Source organism: Dermacentor variabilis, unplaced genomic scaffold (assembly GCF_050947875.1).
Source record: "Dermacentor variabilis isolate Ectoservices unplaced genomic scaffold, ASM5094787v1 scaffold_13, whole genome shotgun sequence".
Taxonomy (NCBI): Eukaryota; Metazoa; Arthropoda; class Arachnida; order Ixodida; family Ixodidae; genus Dermacentor; species Dermacentor variabilis.
This window is the reverse complement of record NW_027460291.1, coordinates 33,262,301-33,279,637: the sequence shown is the minus strand read 5'-3', so window position 1 is coordinate 33,279,637 and position 17,337 is coordinate 33,262,301. Positions and strand designations below refer to the sequence as shown.

The 17,337-nt window shown below is 42.7% G+C and overlaps 1 protein-coding gene across 1 annotated transcript in view; it reads left to right on the top strand.

Annotated features, from left to right (window-relative positions):
- Hgsnat (Heparan-alpha-glucosaminide N-acetyltransferase) overlaps window positions 1-17,023 on the top strand; it is a 286,768-nt gene extending 269,745 nt beyond the window's left edge. Inside the window, exon 16 of the mRNA XM_075677553.1 lies at window positions 9,064-17,023. Coding sequence (XP_075533668.1) covers window positions 9,064-9,239 — 176 coding nt within the window. The 3' untranslated portion in view covers window positions 9,240-17,023. The remainder of the gene's footprint in view (window positions 1-9,063) is intronic.
- The last annotated feature ends 314 nt before the right edge of the window (window positions 17,024-17,337 follow it).

The following is a 17,337-nucleotide window of genomic DNA, read 5'->3' as shown; positions in this document are numbered from 1 at the left end:
ATGTTTTAGGGAATCCACCCACATATCATGGGATTTTATAGATAATTTTACTATAGATCATGCTGTTTCATACTTCACCGCTTTTATCATTGACGCTGCTGGAAAGTTCATTCCTCAAACAAGAGGCACTTCATCTAAAAGACGGGTCTCCTGATGGAATGACGATTGTAGAGAGGCACGGAAGAGACAAAATAAAGCTTGGAGCAAACTACGTGAAAGTCCTACAGCCGAAAATCTAATAGAATTCAAACAGGTTAAATCACAGGGAAGAAGGACGCGATGATAGGCAAAGAGGGCAAGCTGGCAGATGTTTCTCTCAGGTATAAATTCGTATACTCAAGAAGCTAAAGTATGGAATGGGCTGAAAAGGCTAAAGGGACACGAAATTCATCCCTTACCCCTAGTGAACGGTGAAGCGAACCGCTTGGAAGACCAAGCTGACACCCTTGGCGAACACTTCCAGCGCGTTTCCAGTTCTGATCATTATTCCAAGGCTTTCCTAAAACACAAACAAGTAGCAGAGCACAAGGCTATCGACCGCAAATGCAGACAGAACGAACCCTTTAACGCGCCTTTCAACATTGCCGAGTTGAGAGCCTCCCTGACTGCATGTCGGAGTTCTGCACCTGGACCGGACAAGATCATGTACGACATGATTAAACACCTCCCCAGTGATACTTAAATTACTCTACTAGCACTTTTTAACGCTATATGGGCTGCGGGGTACCTCCGTACCGCATGGAAAGAAGCCCTTGTCATTCCGATTCTTAAACAGGGCAAAGACTCCACATTAGTAACAAGTTTCATTCATCGTTTCATTCATCGGGATTTGCAGCCGAGTACTGTGTGCTGACGGAACGCTCTGTGTTTTGTAGGCAAAATCGAGGCACCCACGTCAAGGGAACATCTCCGTCTAACGACTGCCTGCCGCGCTGATCAGCTTGCCACAGACAAGGCTTATAGCGAGTCACCGGACAGTGGATTCAGAGACCTCGTGCCTTGATCAGCCATCTTTCGAATGACTGGCGCGACTGAACAAGCTGCACGTAATCGACGGGAGCGCCCTCTGAGTCACCTATAAATAGCCACGGCAGCCATCATCGTGTGGGATTTGCAGCCGAGTACTGTGTGCTGACGGAACGCTCTGTGTTTTGTAGGTAAACTCGAGGCGCCCACGTCAAGAGAACATCTCCGGCCAGCGACTGCCTTCCGTGCTGATCAGCTTGCTAAAGACAAGGCTGATAGCGAGTCACCGGACAGTGGATTCAGAGACCTCGTGCCTTGATCAGCCATCTTTCGAATGACTGGCGCGACTGAACAAGCTGCACGTAATCGACGGGAGCGCCCTCTGAGTCACCTATAAATAGCCACCGGAACCATTATCGTGTGGGATTTGCAGCCGAGTACTGTGTGCTGACGGAACGCTCTGTGTTTTGTAGGTGAGTGTATAAAATCTGACATTTGGTTTCATTGTTGGTACTGTCCATTGGCTGCAAATCCCAAATAGTGTTTTTGTTCCAGTATGGGAACTCAATTGTGCACGTACCGTGCCAGAATCGGTCGTTTTGTTGTGCATAGTAAATCTAACCAGAATCATTCACCCTTGTGGAAGCAACCAAGTGAATTAGTGGATGCTGGCGTCGGTAAGGGCGAATACTTGTGGTATTTTTCTGTGTCGCGTACTTACTTATTTGCGCTGGTGACGTCAAGACGAACCCACGCACGAACAAGTCTGACCAAATCATTACTCTCGTTAAAGAACTAGCACTGTCGAATGAAAAATTTCACAAAGAGATGTCTAGTAAGATTAAAGATATTTAAACGAACGTAATGGAGATCAAAAGGGGGCTTTTCAAAATAGGCAGATTTGAGGTCGTGAATAACTTGTGCGACGACGTCACCAGTGTAAAGGCCGCACTTCAAGAATCGCATGTTCCACTAAAAACTATTAAAAAGAAACAGGCTGAACATGCAAGCTTAGTGGTTGATGATTTGAACAACCGAATGCGGCGAAACAATCTCATCTTTAAGGGCATCCCTGAACAGGAAGCAGAGAAATAAAATCTGACATTTGGTTTCATTGTTGGTACTGTCCATTGGCTGCAAATCCCAAACAATGTTTTTGTTCCAGTATGGGAACTGACTTGTGCACGTACCGTGCCAGAATCGGTAATTGGTAAGCGAAATTGTGGCAAAAACCCTTGGTGTCCGAACAGGTGAAATCGAACGCGCTCACCGAGTGGGCCGAAAAAAAAAACAGATTATGTGCACCCTATTGTTGTGAAGTTTCTGAACTTTAATTATAAGAGCACTGCTTTGAAAAATGCCTTTAAATTAAAGGACTTGGATTCGCCTCGTGTCTGGATCGAGGAAGAATTCTCACCTTGAATTCAACTGATTAGGAAAAAACTCAGATTTTGCACGCAGTGAGCGGAAGTCCGACGATGAAAAGGACAAATTGCTCTTCGATAAACTTGTTTTCAATAAAAAAAGATATGCCTTCGATGCTGCAACTCGGCAAGGTATTCCTCTTCCGGGACACGAGGCGGATGCTAGTTCAGATTGACGCAAGAAACATGGTGCGGATAAAAAACTTTCATTCATCGTGTGTAATTTTCGTAGTTTGCTTGGCAAGCAAGACACCCTCAACGAACTCATTGAATGCTGTGAAGTGGCTATAGTGCTGGGAACTGAAACGTGGTTGCACCCTGTTATCGACAATAGCGAACTTTGTTTGTTTCATAACTTTTCTGTGTTTAGGAAAGACAGGTGCACCTCACGTGGTGGTGGAATTTTATGGTAGAGGGTATAAGCGCGACTGGACGAGGGCGAAGAAAGAAACAGATACACAGACACAGCGCTGTGTCTGTGTGTCTGTTTCTTTCTTCGTCCTCGTCCAGTCGCGCTTATACCCTCTACCATGGATTCTAACCAACTAGCCCGCCAGCGTGTTTTAACCAAGTGGAATTTTAATTGCTGTGAAAAGTAATTTCCAAGCCACCTTGCTAGACAGCCCTTCATGTATTGAAATCTTGTGGCTTGCATTGAGACTGCGTGATTTTATTACCTGCATCTTCGGTGTTTGCTACCGTCCGCCGGATTCACCTGCTGAGTTTCTTAGGGACCTGAATGAATCACTGAGTTTGTACATGACAAATATCCCACCTCAGAAACAATTCTTGCGGGCGACTTCAACTACCCAGGTATAAATTGGCGGAGGTACACAGCCGAAGGCACTGCAAGGAAAAATGAATGTAAAGAATTTCTTTGTTTGATTTCTCAGTTCAGTTTGGTCACAGATTGTTTCTGCTCCGACACGTGGCGAGTCGGTCCTAGATCTTGTCTTGACAACGCAACCTGAAAAAAATGACAGTGCATGTTTTGGAATGTGTCCGTGACCACAATGCTCTTCACTGCGAATACACATTAGGAAAAAGGAAGCCCGAAATTCCTAGAAAAACTATTTAGAATTACGCACGGGCGAATATTGAAGGATTGGTTAGTGAACTGTCATTGTTCAGTGAGCAGTTTCTGCATTATCAAGCCGCTGTTCAAATGACAACTGGAATCTACTAAGCGCGGAACTCAAAAAATTAAAAGAAAGACAAATTCCAAAAATCACGATCACAACGTCATCACAGAGCGTATGGTACACTTCCAACGTTAAACGTTGCATCGGGAATAAAAAGCGCCTTTACACTAAGGCAAAACGTTCGGCATCTGTGGGCGATTGGAGTACCTACCGGGCGCAGTCGAGAATATGCCAAGCAGAAATTGAGAGAGCCAAAGATAAATTTTTTCATCATGACATATCAACTTTGCTTAAAACCGATACTCAAAAGTTTTGTAATGTAGTCAGTCCTAAGCCTCCTTCATCTAGTCTGATAACAATAGTAAAAGACGGTGATTTTATTCAGCCGTCTGAGGTTGCCACCGAATTGAACCTATTTTTTAGTTCCGTGTTTACTAACGAAACGCCACTTCCCAGAGGTTTTAATGCTATTAGTATAAACGCGGACATGAATGACATCCTAATTACGCAGGAACGAATTGAGCAAGCTATTAATCGTTTGCCGAGTAATTCAGCCCCCGGACCCGATGACATATGTACAAAATTGCTCAAGTTAATGAAACCAGTGACAGCTCGCATACTCGTCGCAATTTTTCAGCAATCCACTGATACAGGAATTGTACCTCACGCTTGGAAAATCGCACGCATTATACCTATAATTAAATCTGGAGATTCTTCGGTCCTTTCAAATGGCAGGCCCATCTCATTAACGAGTATACCTTGCACAATTTTGGAACACATCATATCATCAGCAATAATGAAGTACCCCAGTCAGCAGAAATTTTTTTTTTAAACCAACACGGATTCTTGCGTGGCCGTTCCTGAGAGTCCGTTACTTGAACTCGTGGCCGACCTGCACGACGCTATACACCATTTAATCAGAATTGATGCCGTATTCATCGACTTTGCAAAAGCGTTCGACAAAGTTGCTCACAATCGTCTTATATTTAAACTTGGAAATATAAACATAAACAGCAATGTCTTGAACTGGATTGTTAACTTTTCAACTAACAGGCAGCAGTTCGTGCCTGCCAATGGATTTTGCTCCGCACTAACCCATGTAAAGTCTGGCGTGCCTCAAGGTTCGGTGTTCGGGCCGATCCTCTTCCTTATTTACATTAATGACATAAGCAGCAACCTCACTTCTACAATTAGGCTATTTGCGGACGACTGTGTTATTTACAGAAAGATTACTGACCCTCATGACACTAATGCTTTGCAATCGGATCTTGACAAAATCGCTAAGTGGTGCGAACAATGGCATATGGAAATAAACGTTTCGAAAACGAAACTTGTAACATTTACGACGGATAGAGTCACTGAACCCATCTTTTATTCTATTGGTAACGTGGCCATTGAAAAAGTTCCTGCAATCAAATACCTAGGTGTCCACATTTCTTCTGATTTGACATGGCACAAACGCATTGAATATATAACCACCAAAACGTCCAAAACCCTCGCTTTCGTTAGGCGTAACTTGTACTTTGCAAATCAGGCGACCAAACTCTTAGCATACACAACTTTAGTCAGATCACAACTAGAATATGCCGGTTTCATCTTGAACCCACATCAAGCTTATCTTGCCGATAAACTGGAATCACTTCAACATAAGGCTTTTAGGTTTATTACAAGGAAATACGCTCGCTACTCCAGCATCACAGATATTAAATCATCTCTAAATTTAAGCTCACTTGAAAAGCGAAGACTTGTCATCCTGCTATGTCACTTTCACAAGCTCTATCACAATCCTGCACCGTTCACAGAATCTCATATCAAACCAGCACATCGCATTTTCCCCCGATTAGACCACTGCTTCAAAGTGCAACCCAAGATAGCTAAAACCATACTTATGCGTCATTCAACATTGTTCCTTGCCATTTATCATTGGAATAAACTACCTGCCGAAATCGTTTCTGAAAATAATTACGGCGCATTTGTGAACAAACTGAAGTGCTTACTCTGTGCTGGTCCTTAATAGATTATTATCAGAAGTGTATTCTTTTTTACATTGTTTTGAGCATTGTGGTCCACGTGTGTGCGTGTTCTCAAACACTCCTTTTATCGAGATACGTTCCCTGTTTTCCTGAGCGCATACTTCAGTTTCAATTTCAGTTTATTATTCTTGAAGTACAATGCATTGGTAAGATACAATATACAGACGAGGGATGCTCCCAAAGTCAAAGACTGCAACAGGGCCCTCGGTTAATAATAACAATGTATAGATGTATTAAAGAAAAGCAAACTAACTAAAACAAACGAACACAATCGCGAAAATACAACATAGAAAAATAATATAAATGAAAACAAATTGTATGTATATAAGCCTATATTGCATAAAAAAAACTGTCAATACATACAAATGACAAATATAGTGTAATGAATGACGTAAACTTAGTTACACATATAAAACAGCTTAAGGACATGACTAAATGTATGAAAGGATGAAGATTTAATGCTAACGGGGAAACCATACCACAGTTTTATAGCAGCTAATGATTATTTTATTTTTCCATAGTTAGAATGAACCATAGGTAGTAGAAAATTAGTTACGTGCAAACCTGGTATTATTGTTATTGATGAGGTGCCTGGAATCAATGAATTGGTATGAGAGCTGTTTAGTAAGTAATTTATAAAACATAATTAGATGATATTTGAACAAGTTCGTTACAGCAAGGATGTTATTTTCACGAAGTAGAGGAGTAGCACGCGTGAAAAACCCACTGTTAGTGATAATGCGTTTAAGCTTTTCTGATTTTTCAGTGTGTTATGGGGGGGGGGCAATATGATCACTTTATTCTTTTTTTAAGCCCTATGTAATGCCCGTAAAGGGCACTTAGTGTATCTGAATAAAAAAAGTTACCGCCCAATTGCCCTCACAAGTTGTATATGCAAACTTTTTGAAAAAAATGATAAACCGTCTACTTTTACTTTTCCTTGAATTAAATAAATTTGTTGATCCATATCACTGTGCTTTTAGAGTAGGACGATCTACAACCGACCATCTAGTGCGCATCGAAGCAAACATTCGCGACGCCTTCGTGAATAAACAATGCTTCTTATCCATGTTTCTCGGCATAGAAAAGGCGTACGATACAACTTGGCGCTACGGAATCCTGCACGACCTATTGACGCTGGGCATCTGTGGTGCTATGTTAGACATTATAGAAAGCTACCTGCACAACCGTACATTCCGGGTGAAAATAAGTAATGCAGTGTTGCGTGCATTCATACAGCAAACTGGGGTACCCCAGGGAGGCGTACGGAGTTGCAAGCTCTTTGTCGTTAAAATGAATATGCTTCGTAAAGCATTACCACCATCTATTTTTTTATTCCGTCTACATAGACGGCATACAAGTAGGTTTCAAATCCGGCAACCTAACAGTCTGTGAGAGACAAGTACAACAGTGCTTGAACAAAGTTTCCAAGTGGGCAGACGAAAACGGGTCCAAAGTGAACGCCAACAAAGGTTCTTGCGTTCTTTTCACCAGGAAGAAAGGGCTTGCTGCAGATCCCACTGTCGAAATATATAGGCAACAAATACCTGGGAACAAGGAACACAAATTCCTAGGTGTTATACTTTACTCCAGGCTTACTTTCATTCCACACATAAAATATATTAAAGCAAAATGTCTAAAAACAATGAACTTACTTAAAATCCTATCCCACACAACATAGCTTAGCGACAGAAAGTGTTTATTGAATCTTTACAGAAGCCTGGTTCGATTACGACTGAACTATGGTGCCGTGGTATATCACTCTGCCGCCCCGAGTGCGCTTAAGATGTTAGACCCCGTCCACCACCTGGTTATCCGCCTGGCCGCTGGCGCATTTAGAACAAGCCCTGTCGAAAGCCTCTACGTAGAGTCAGATGAGTGGTCACTCCATTTTCAGTTAACATACGTCAGCTTCACCGATTTTCTCAAAGTGCGCTCTAATGAGGAACATCCCTGTTTCACAACAGTTAACGACTTGACGTGTGAAACACTTTTTCGTAACAGACCCTCTATGAGACTTCCTTTGTCACTGCGTGTAAAAGAACTTAGCGAAGAAATGGATGTCTCAATACTCGAACACAGCCTAATGCCTGCAGCTAAGCTATTACCGCCCTGGGAGTGGCAGGTGACTGAATGTAACGGATCCTTTGTAGAGGTCACAAAGCACACTCCTGAGCTTGAAATTGCTATGCATTTCCGTTAGCTTCAATCGAAGTACTCCTGCTCCGAATTCTACACAGACGCGTCAAAATCACATGCTGGCGTATCCTACGCTGCTGTTAGTCCCTCTTTTTCTTAACCTGACATGTTGAACCCCCTAACAAGTATCTTCACTGCAGAAGCCTATGCATTACGTCTGCGGTAAAACATATAAAGAAACTAAATCTTGACAGAGCAATCATATTCACAGACTCTTTAAGTCTGGTAAAAGCACTCATTTCTTTACAAAAGCATACAAATCCTGTCTTCAATGAACTCTACTCACTCTTATGCAACATCTATTTATCACATAGACATGTAGTAATATGCAGGGTTTCTGGCCATAGAGGAATCGAGGGAAATATGTTTGCCGGCGAGATCGCCAAATCAATAGCATCGCAGGGTATTCGTTCTGCTGCTGACCCTGCCACAGACATGAAGCCTTTCCTAAGAAACAAACTGCGATGCCACTGGCAGCACTTGTGGGATGCTGAAACGAGTAACAAGCTTCACCTAATTAAGCAGAAGTTAGGTTTCTGGCACCCAACTACGAAAACACGAAGAACAGATGTCCTATACACTAGACTAAGAATAGGACACACATTTGGCACTCATAACTTTCTCTTGACCGGTAACGAGCCTCCAACCTGTGCTAGATGTGGCGGCAGGCTGACCGTCCTCCACGTCTTCCTGGAGTGCCGGGAAGCCGAAAGAGACGGGAAGAAAACATTTTCCTTTTGCATACCGCCATTGCGTCCCTCTGAATCCGGCTATGTTTCTTGGTGAAGAACCGCTTTTTAAGACCAAAGCAATCCTCGCTTTCTTGAAAGATGTTGGGCTACATGTTACAAACCTATTAATTTCGTAGCGCATCCTCTTTCCAGAGGATGCTGCTACGATAGTTTTCTTTGTATAGCACATGCCTCTAGGTCCTTGGGTTTCATGGGTTCTAGTGAGGCAGTAGTGCTCTAGACAATTTTATCATCTCACATATTTTATATATTGCATAATTCTTTCTCAATGCATTTTAATGTTCATAGTACACATCAATAGTCATTCCCATAAATTTATTGCACGTAGATTTTATAGAATTTACATCAACTCTTTTAGGCTCCTTTACAGCCACGTCACATTAACTTCACAGAACCCATAAGTCCACTGCAAACTCATTAACACTAGCATGACGCTCTTTGGCCGTACCTGGCCCTTGCGCCATTAAACATCAAACATTCATTCATTAAAGGTGATATGTGCAACTTAGTGTGAATGTGATGCACCTTTCTCTTTTCATGTGCGCAGGCATGAACTCCTTGGCCGTGTATATGGGGCACGAGATCATGCATGGCGCATTCCCATGGGCATGGCAGTGCCCGGAGTCACATTGGTGCTACCTGTTTATGAACCTCTGGGGCACTGCACTGTGGGTGGTCTTTGCATGGCTGATGTTCCGCAGAAAGCTGTTCATCTCTGCCTGAAGGAATCTCCTCCTCCGTGGTTGCTGCACAGCATAGACACTGGCACCCTGAAGTTTCCATGTCTGCCATTGTGAACGTTTTGGTGTGCAAATATCTTGTGAAGTGTATCTTGGCACAAATATTTGCATGTGGGTAATTCCAGATGGCTACATCGTGGCACATTATGAGAGGTGGGTATCCAGTGTATTCATAATCTAAGGCACATAAACTATTGATACGTGTACAAATATATACTAGGATGGTTGTACTCGAAGCGTAGTTGCACTGTGACCTTGAACTTGCATGTGACCTAAACCTTATATATAGAGAAACATGCTTGTGAAAGCTCGCACAGCATATTCTCGCTGTTTTCAGTGCAAATAAAGAGAAAGAACTACAGTATATATCTGGCAGGTGTGCTAGCGCAGTTTGTGGTACAGGTTGCGCCTCTTCTCAGTCATAAAAGATACCCCTTTGTAAGTTTTGAGCTGGTTCATGCTCCGTTGGTTACTTCATCCTGGTATGAAAGCAGTCACACACATGGCATGTTATTGACCACAGGAATGCGTCTTGACATGCAAAAGGTTCAAGACAATGCACCTGAAAAACATGGAGGGTGGCATCAACAAGAATTGCCATATGGTAAAGCTAAAAGCTAGACAAAATCCCGTGTTAAATCAGTAGATCACTGTCAGTGCTGGAATGCTAACTTCCTCAATTTGCACAAAAGCCATTGCCTCTACTGTGCTGTCAAAATTGTCTACATTGTGAAGCGTACACCTTAAAGGAGAATTGACATGTGCTTTCCGTCCCACTTTAGCTTTAATAGACAGCCATCAACCCAGTGCTCTCGGTCAAAATTCCGAATTCATCCATTGTGCAAAACATCCCTACGTCATCCTATATCAACCAGTCTAAGATATGCACGAAGTGCAGCATGACTTCAAGGCACTAGTGACATCAAGACAGTAAGATTTGGTGAGCATATGGTAGCATTAACCGCTAATACACAACTTGGCACTGTGTAGTGGTCTTATACCACGAAGCCAACACCCACACAGCCATCTTCTGTACCATCAAATGTTTTCCCTTGTGCCCCAGTTGACGTTGCCCTGCATTCTAACCTGGTATGAGGGTTCACCGACATTGCTTCTCCAGAACTAGACCTGTTCCCCAGACCTTCTTTTCCTTCTCAGTGGGTCCCCTTATCGCATGTGGAATGCACATTCAGCTTTCATTGGTATGGTCTAGGTGTTGCCCAAATTAAAGAGACTGGTTTGACTGGAGGTGCAGACCAATGAATTATATCGTAAGAACCCAACAAACACTGACACCAAGGACAACATAGGGGAAATTACTTGTCTTAATAAATGAAATAAAGAAACGATAAATTAATGGAAATTAGAGTGGATGAAAAAACTTGCCGCAGGTGGGGACCGAACCCACAACCTTCACATTCGCGTGCGATGCTCTACTAATAGAGCTACCGCGGCGCTGTTTCCCCATCCACTTTCTTGGGTATTTATGTGTACTAGTAGAACCCGGGAAGCGCCCGCACTCGCAGACCTTGGTGGCGGATGTGTAACATCCTTTCGGCCACAGGCGTCACGAGAACGTGATCTTTTTTGGTGAAGGCAACCGGTCAATAAACCCACACATGTTACCTGAAGGCATCAATGTTGCCGGATTCGAGACCCTCGTTATGTAATAAACGAGGAGAAAAGGGGTTAAGCGAAATGCGAAGGTTGTGGGTTCAGTCCCCACCTGCGGCAAGTTGTTTTTTCATCCATTTTCATTTCCATTAATTTGTTTCGTTATTTCATTTATTAAGCACAAGTAATTTCCCCTATGTTGTCCTTGGTGTCAGTGTTTGTTGGCTTCTTATGATATGACTAATAAAAATCGGGGCCCCTCGGTTAACCCCTTTTCTTCACACCAATGAATTGTAATACAGTTGAACCCACTTATAACGATACCAGTTTTAACAATACATCGGTTATAACAATGAGAAGCTGCTGCGCCACCGACTTTTGTATGTTTTCCATGGTGAAATAACCCGCTTACTACAATGCCCCGACGCTGCATTATCGGTTATGACTATGAAGTCTGGCTGCTGGGTGTCCGAGCCGAAAGGTAGTGAAATGTGAAATCCTTGAAAACAGAACAAGAAAACGAGAAATTCCAGCCGCTGCAGGATAGGCTACTGTACTAACAGCCTCCGCGCGCTAATTTTCTAGCCATCTTTGCGCGGCTCTCTCCCGTCACCCTTCCACCCCTCCGAACATGAATGGGCTGCGCCCATAGCTCTAGGCCGCCCCACACTCCGAAACACAAATGGACTGCGCCAAGTGCGCCACAAGCAGATTCCTCGCATGTTGCTCGCTGGCTCCTCATTCAGTGCAGTTCTGCGAACAGCTTAATCGCTCGTGTTCGTTTTTGTTGGTTGTGTCGAAGCCGTTCATGGCCACGCGGTTTTTCAACTTCGCTTGACTCGCCACCGAAAGGGAACATGGCTGATCCACCCGCTGATCATCGGCAATGCACGCCGTTGCCGGTGGAAAGGAAGTGCACGGCTATAGATTTGGAAATTAAATGCTTCTAACCTATGAGACGATCATTGTGCACATACTTGCGTTGGATAGTGACGACGACGACGGAAGTGATGACGTGGTAGGGCAGGCTGCCTCAACGTTGTCCTCACAGGAGGCCCGGCATGATTCAGTCCCTCCGGGGCTTCCTTTTCGCGAGGAACCTTCCGCTGCGCTACATGGAGGGCTTGGATGCCTTGAAGGAGGATGTCGGCATGCTTTGCGTAAAGCAGGCATGGCTGACGGACATAGGCTTTTCTCGTGCAAGCCAGTGACAAATACGTAGTGAGATTCTTGTGGCGATATTTCCTCAGCATTTCTTCTGGATTTCTCAAGCTGATAGGCTGTCGCGGCAGCCTTCTCGCAATTTTTGAAAGGCCCCTTTTGGGGCCACAAAAATGATGCCTCGGCGGTGCCCGCATATCGTTTGTCACCCGTGACACCTCTTTGCAGTTATACCAGCGTCATTCTTTAACACCGACAGCCGCGGCTTGTTACATGCGATCGGAGCGCCCAGGAAGCAGTTAATCGAGTGAACACAATCGGCAGCCGGGCGGAGGAAGGTGGCGGGGAGGGGCATTGGCCGCCCTGCCTATATAGTTTTCGCAGCTCTGCCATCCCCCTATTCTGATTTTTTTTCATGCAACTCGGTTATAACAATTATCGGTTATAACAATGAAATTTTCGTGGCACTTGAATGTTGTTATAAGTAGGTTTAACTGTACCATGTGATCACTACCTTTGACTGCCGTTATCTCACCACCAGCCTGACACTTCTCTGCATCGTGTTGGCATTTTGAACTTGCCAACGCAAACGACAATATTTTTTTAAATGCTAGATCTGAGGCTTGATCCTGTCATCACTGGGTCAACAGCTAGCCATTATAGAAAGAAGAAAAGGTGGCAAAATGTTTTGTCGGTATCCCTTCAAAGGTCCACTTTTTTAAAACCATTGCCATGGAATGTTGATGTCAGTATCCCAAAAAGAATGTAACAAGGTGTAGTTCTTCACTCATACTTCCTGATGAGTTGCTCATGAGATAGGATTCTCCTATGTAAGCTGTACATTTTTGACCTTCGTCTTCCTGCTGTTCTACCAGTGTTTTGGTACTTGTCCTTGCTCAGGTTCATCCTTGGGTGCATCTACAATCTTTATTATAAGTTTCGAATCCCCTCTGTGAGTCACGAGATATGTCACTAAGCCCTGTTACAGTGCTCCTGTAGTATGCTCAGCACTCAGAAGCTTAGGAGAGCCAGTGGCACTGTCCCTCTCAACCTGTGACGCTTGTGAGTGGCAAGAGGGGCAGCACTGTGCAGGCTAACAACAGGTTAGACCACACATTCAGTGGCTTTGAAACTTTTGACAGCAGCTGTACAAAGATAAGTTAGCTGACTGCATGCATCGAGTTACAGTCTTGTTCGGAGAGACTGGCAAGATCAGTGCGAGCTGCAAGATAAAAGCCACAGCCAGGACATGCCGCTGGACAAGCAGAATGGAGAAAGGTGTGACTTGTGCAGCCCCACAGTTGATGACTCTAACATAACTGTTTTCTTGATATTGAAAATTTTGCAATTTATTTAGTTCACAATTCAGGTGCACAGTAATAGGCTTACTATACCAGACTAGAAGTGAAAAAAAGGTGCGCTACCTAGGAAGGTCTGATTGGTTCCCAAATGCCTTCTGTTGCTTTATTTTCTCTTCAGAGGCAGCAGCATCAGTTCATATGAGTTGCATGGCTTGGTTGATTATGGTAGGCCACTTTTCTCAATTCGTAGCCTTTCAATAATGCATATAGCTTCAGCTGACTGTCGTAGTACCTTTGAAGAAAGAAGGAAGTGGCGTAGAATGCTGAGGGACTGTGATGCTTCTTTGGGATGGAAGATCCCTTGTGAGAGAGTATAATTCTGTGTATTGGTAACCCGTACTTTCAGTAGGCCAGTGTACATTCGAAAAGGATGCAGGATGATGAAGTGACAAGGACAAAGTGCTAAATATGTACTTCATCCCTGTTGAATTTGTTTGTCTTCATTGTTTTCAATGTGCGCTGGCCTGCTAGAAGACTCCTTGTGACATTGCTCTCAGATGTGTTGTACTTTTGCACACCACCTTTTGACGTGTTACAACTACTGTTAATTATGATAGTATCTATGTGGAGGTTCTGATCACCAGGGCCACGGACTTGGAACTTACAGGTGCAGGTAACTCCCCTGTTAGCTTCATATTGTAGTTTCTTTTGCTTTGTCCAACCAGTCACTATGGAATGCTGGTAAATGGTGCTACACTTCGTAATATGCAAAATATCAGAAGGCAAGTACTCAAGAAGTGCAGGAACTTAAGCTTTTTATTTCCCTCGCTCTCTGCTTGTTTAATTCGTATCAAACAGTGCATTGGCCTATTCACAAGGTTAGTGCTTAGTGAACAATATCAATTACTAGTTATCAGTGTTGAATGACTATTGTTTATAAGCAGCTAGCTTTGCATATATTCTCGTTTTAAACAAAACAACTGAACAACAGTGTCTCTTGCAGCAAGGTCATCTTCCTTAACAGATGCAAAAAACACTCGGTAAGCATTTTGTACAGCAAGCGCCACTGTTTTACTTTGTGGAAGCAAAAAGGCACCATTATGCGCCAGAGCTTTTGCATGTGATCGAAGATGCACATCGCCATAATGGTGGTGTACAAGAGCACGCTGTGAAGCAGCGATATGACTTGTGCAGCCCAGCAGTTGATGATTTTAATATGACACCACCACCCTCAACCTTATTTGAACTCCATTCTCACCATAACTAGCTAAGCTAGTTGCATTTTCGAGTGTATAGTGTTATTTAGGAAGACAGTACACTGTCAGTAGGAAGCAAAAACTACAGTGGTATCATAGACGGCGCACATTGGTGTATATCTATTGCTCTACGGTATGCTATTGAGGTTTGGGATAGGTGCTGCATTTTCCTATTTATTTTGGCTCTGCATATGTACAAGAGAGAGATACCTTTGTTTTGCCTCAGTGTGCGGCGAAGTTGTAGTGAATAGGCTTGTGCTCAGTGTTGCAACACAAGGCTTTCTCTCGTCATTTCAGGATTGAAGTCATAGTGTATTTTTCAAGTTTCCAGTGCCAAATACCACTCGTCTGGTCATGCAAAAAACCTCCAAGTAGTAGTTTGACTTGTAATGGCAGTCTTGTCAACTCTGCTATAGGCCAGTCTACTTAAAGGAGATCTTAATTTTTTTCTTGGCCCCTTTATATGTCTTATTCCTTTCATTATGTAGAGCTCATGCATGCAACAGCTGATGTAGAATTTCTTTCTCTCTTGTTTTTCCTTCTTTTCCTTTATCATACACAATAACAGACATCCGAATTTGACTGTTCAGGCTTTTCATGTGGCTCTCCTAATTAAATGCATGGGAATGCTTTGTTTTTATGTTGTTGACTCCATCAGTTAGGCTGTAACTTGGTACACCAACTAGTCTGTCATTATAATCTGCACTAATGTTTTTGTATCTGTGCAGAATATAAAGAAAAGACATAACTCTTAGAATGGTTCAAGACATGCAAATATAATATACTTGATCTTTTTTAAACTTGAACTCAGCCATTTGTGCTCGGAAGAGGTGAACTCTCCTGAAAGGTTTAACTGCTGCACATGTGATGCAGTTTAGGGTGTCGTTTCAGTATTCTGAATACACCCTAGCTGGTCTCCATTTGTAGTGTTGCGACTGTAAAGTTTGAATTTCGAAAATGTTAGGGCGTACAGTATGTGGCGGTTATTTTATTGCCCACTGCAACACCCTAAAGCTTTCACTTGGTGCAATTAAGCTGATGTTTACTCTTTGGATATCGTACTGAATAGTGTACTGTATTGTGCATTGTGCATTTATACATAACTGTTGAGATCAAGATAATGGGAAATGCTTGCTCTGGAAGAGAAAAAGTAACTGGTTAAAACTGGTGTGGTGATTTTGCTGATACTTTGAGCAGCGCTTCCCATAGAATGAGAGAGTCCATGAGAGATACAAACCTTGCTATATTTTTTACTTTACCTATTTTTTTACTTTCTTTTGTTTGTTTCTGTCTTGCTGTTGTTGACTGACTAGATCATGAAAGAGTGCTGCAGTTCTATTGGACAAATTGAGCTCTTTATTTTATTTTGACTTGTCCCTATGGACCTTATTAAAGTTTTTCCATCCATCTATTGCTCTGGTGCAAATAGTTTTGCTGTTGCTTGAATTGTTCTACAATTACACCAAGACACACATACATGCACACACACATATATAGTCAGATTAGTGAAGTTTTTTTTCTAAATTGCAGAGACTAAGTGTACTTAGCGCCACATGCAGAGCTTGTGTCTGTATCTTTTGCGATAGCTGCTATTTATATGATGCCTAACACTGCCATGTGGGTGTGTTATGTCTGGCAACTGCAGTTTCACTTGAGCTTATAATGCTTCGCTGCCCGACTGCTGTTTTTACCCAGAAAGCATTCTGTCGGTAGCTGGGAGTGGTGTCAGTCTTTTAGAGTAGTGCCATGATAGGTGGCAGTGTCGGCCTTGAAATCTTTTTGTTTATGCTGTTCATGCCAGAGACTGCAAGAACAGTATTCCTCCACATTTTCAGAATGTTGGCAGCAGAGTTTAGGGCTCCATTTTGTTCACTGCTGTGCCAGTAATGCCTAAAATAGTGTTATCCAAAGCCTGAAAGTTTTATTCCTGTTCAAGACATTTCTTGTTGCCGAAAGTTGGAAACGACTATTGTTATTGTAATTATTTTCGCATTACTTAAAGCACTGCAACTGCCGTGTGGCTATTATGTTAGTGAGAATTTGTGACTAGGCCTAATGCTTTTGACCAGTTTCATGTCCTGTGTGCCCCAATCATATTCTTGGCTGCACTGTTAACTAATGTATAGTGTGCTTCAGTTCACAAAATTTTTGCATGTGTGTCTCCTGTCAGTCTGCATTGTGGGCTGTGGCTTTCTGCTTGCCCAATTTTTTTTAAATTTAATTTCTATTGGCCTTTTTTTTACAACCATGTGTTGCACAATGGAACTCAGATGTGTGTCAGCTGATACAGATGTGGAAAGTTTATGAAGACTTTATGCTGTACAGATTATTGAAAGGCATATGAAATGGAAATATATTTTTAGCTATTTCAATATGTCTAAGAGTTCTCCTCTGTTACAGTTTCTTCCTCTGAATAAACCGAATTTTGCAATGTATGTTCGGTATTATAATTACATTAATCGTTCACTTTGGGAATCTTTGTTTCTCATTTCGCATCTCTGTAATAATAAATTTTCTTGGTGGTGCACCTGATACTACCTACTATACCACACACTAGCTAGGCTCCCAACATTTTTTTGTTTTTAACTGTAAAAAGTAAAAAAAAAACATGCCTTGCCAAAGTCCAGGGTCCATTCCTTTGATTTGCTAAAGGAATAAAGAAAGCAATGCGCTTCCTAAAAAATTTGACAAGGTTCTGCAGCGATGTTGAGAAGCATACTAGTATGCTGATCAGTGACCGCGAGTTGCT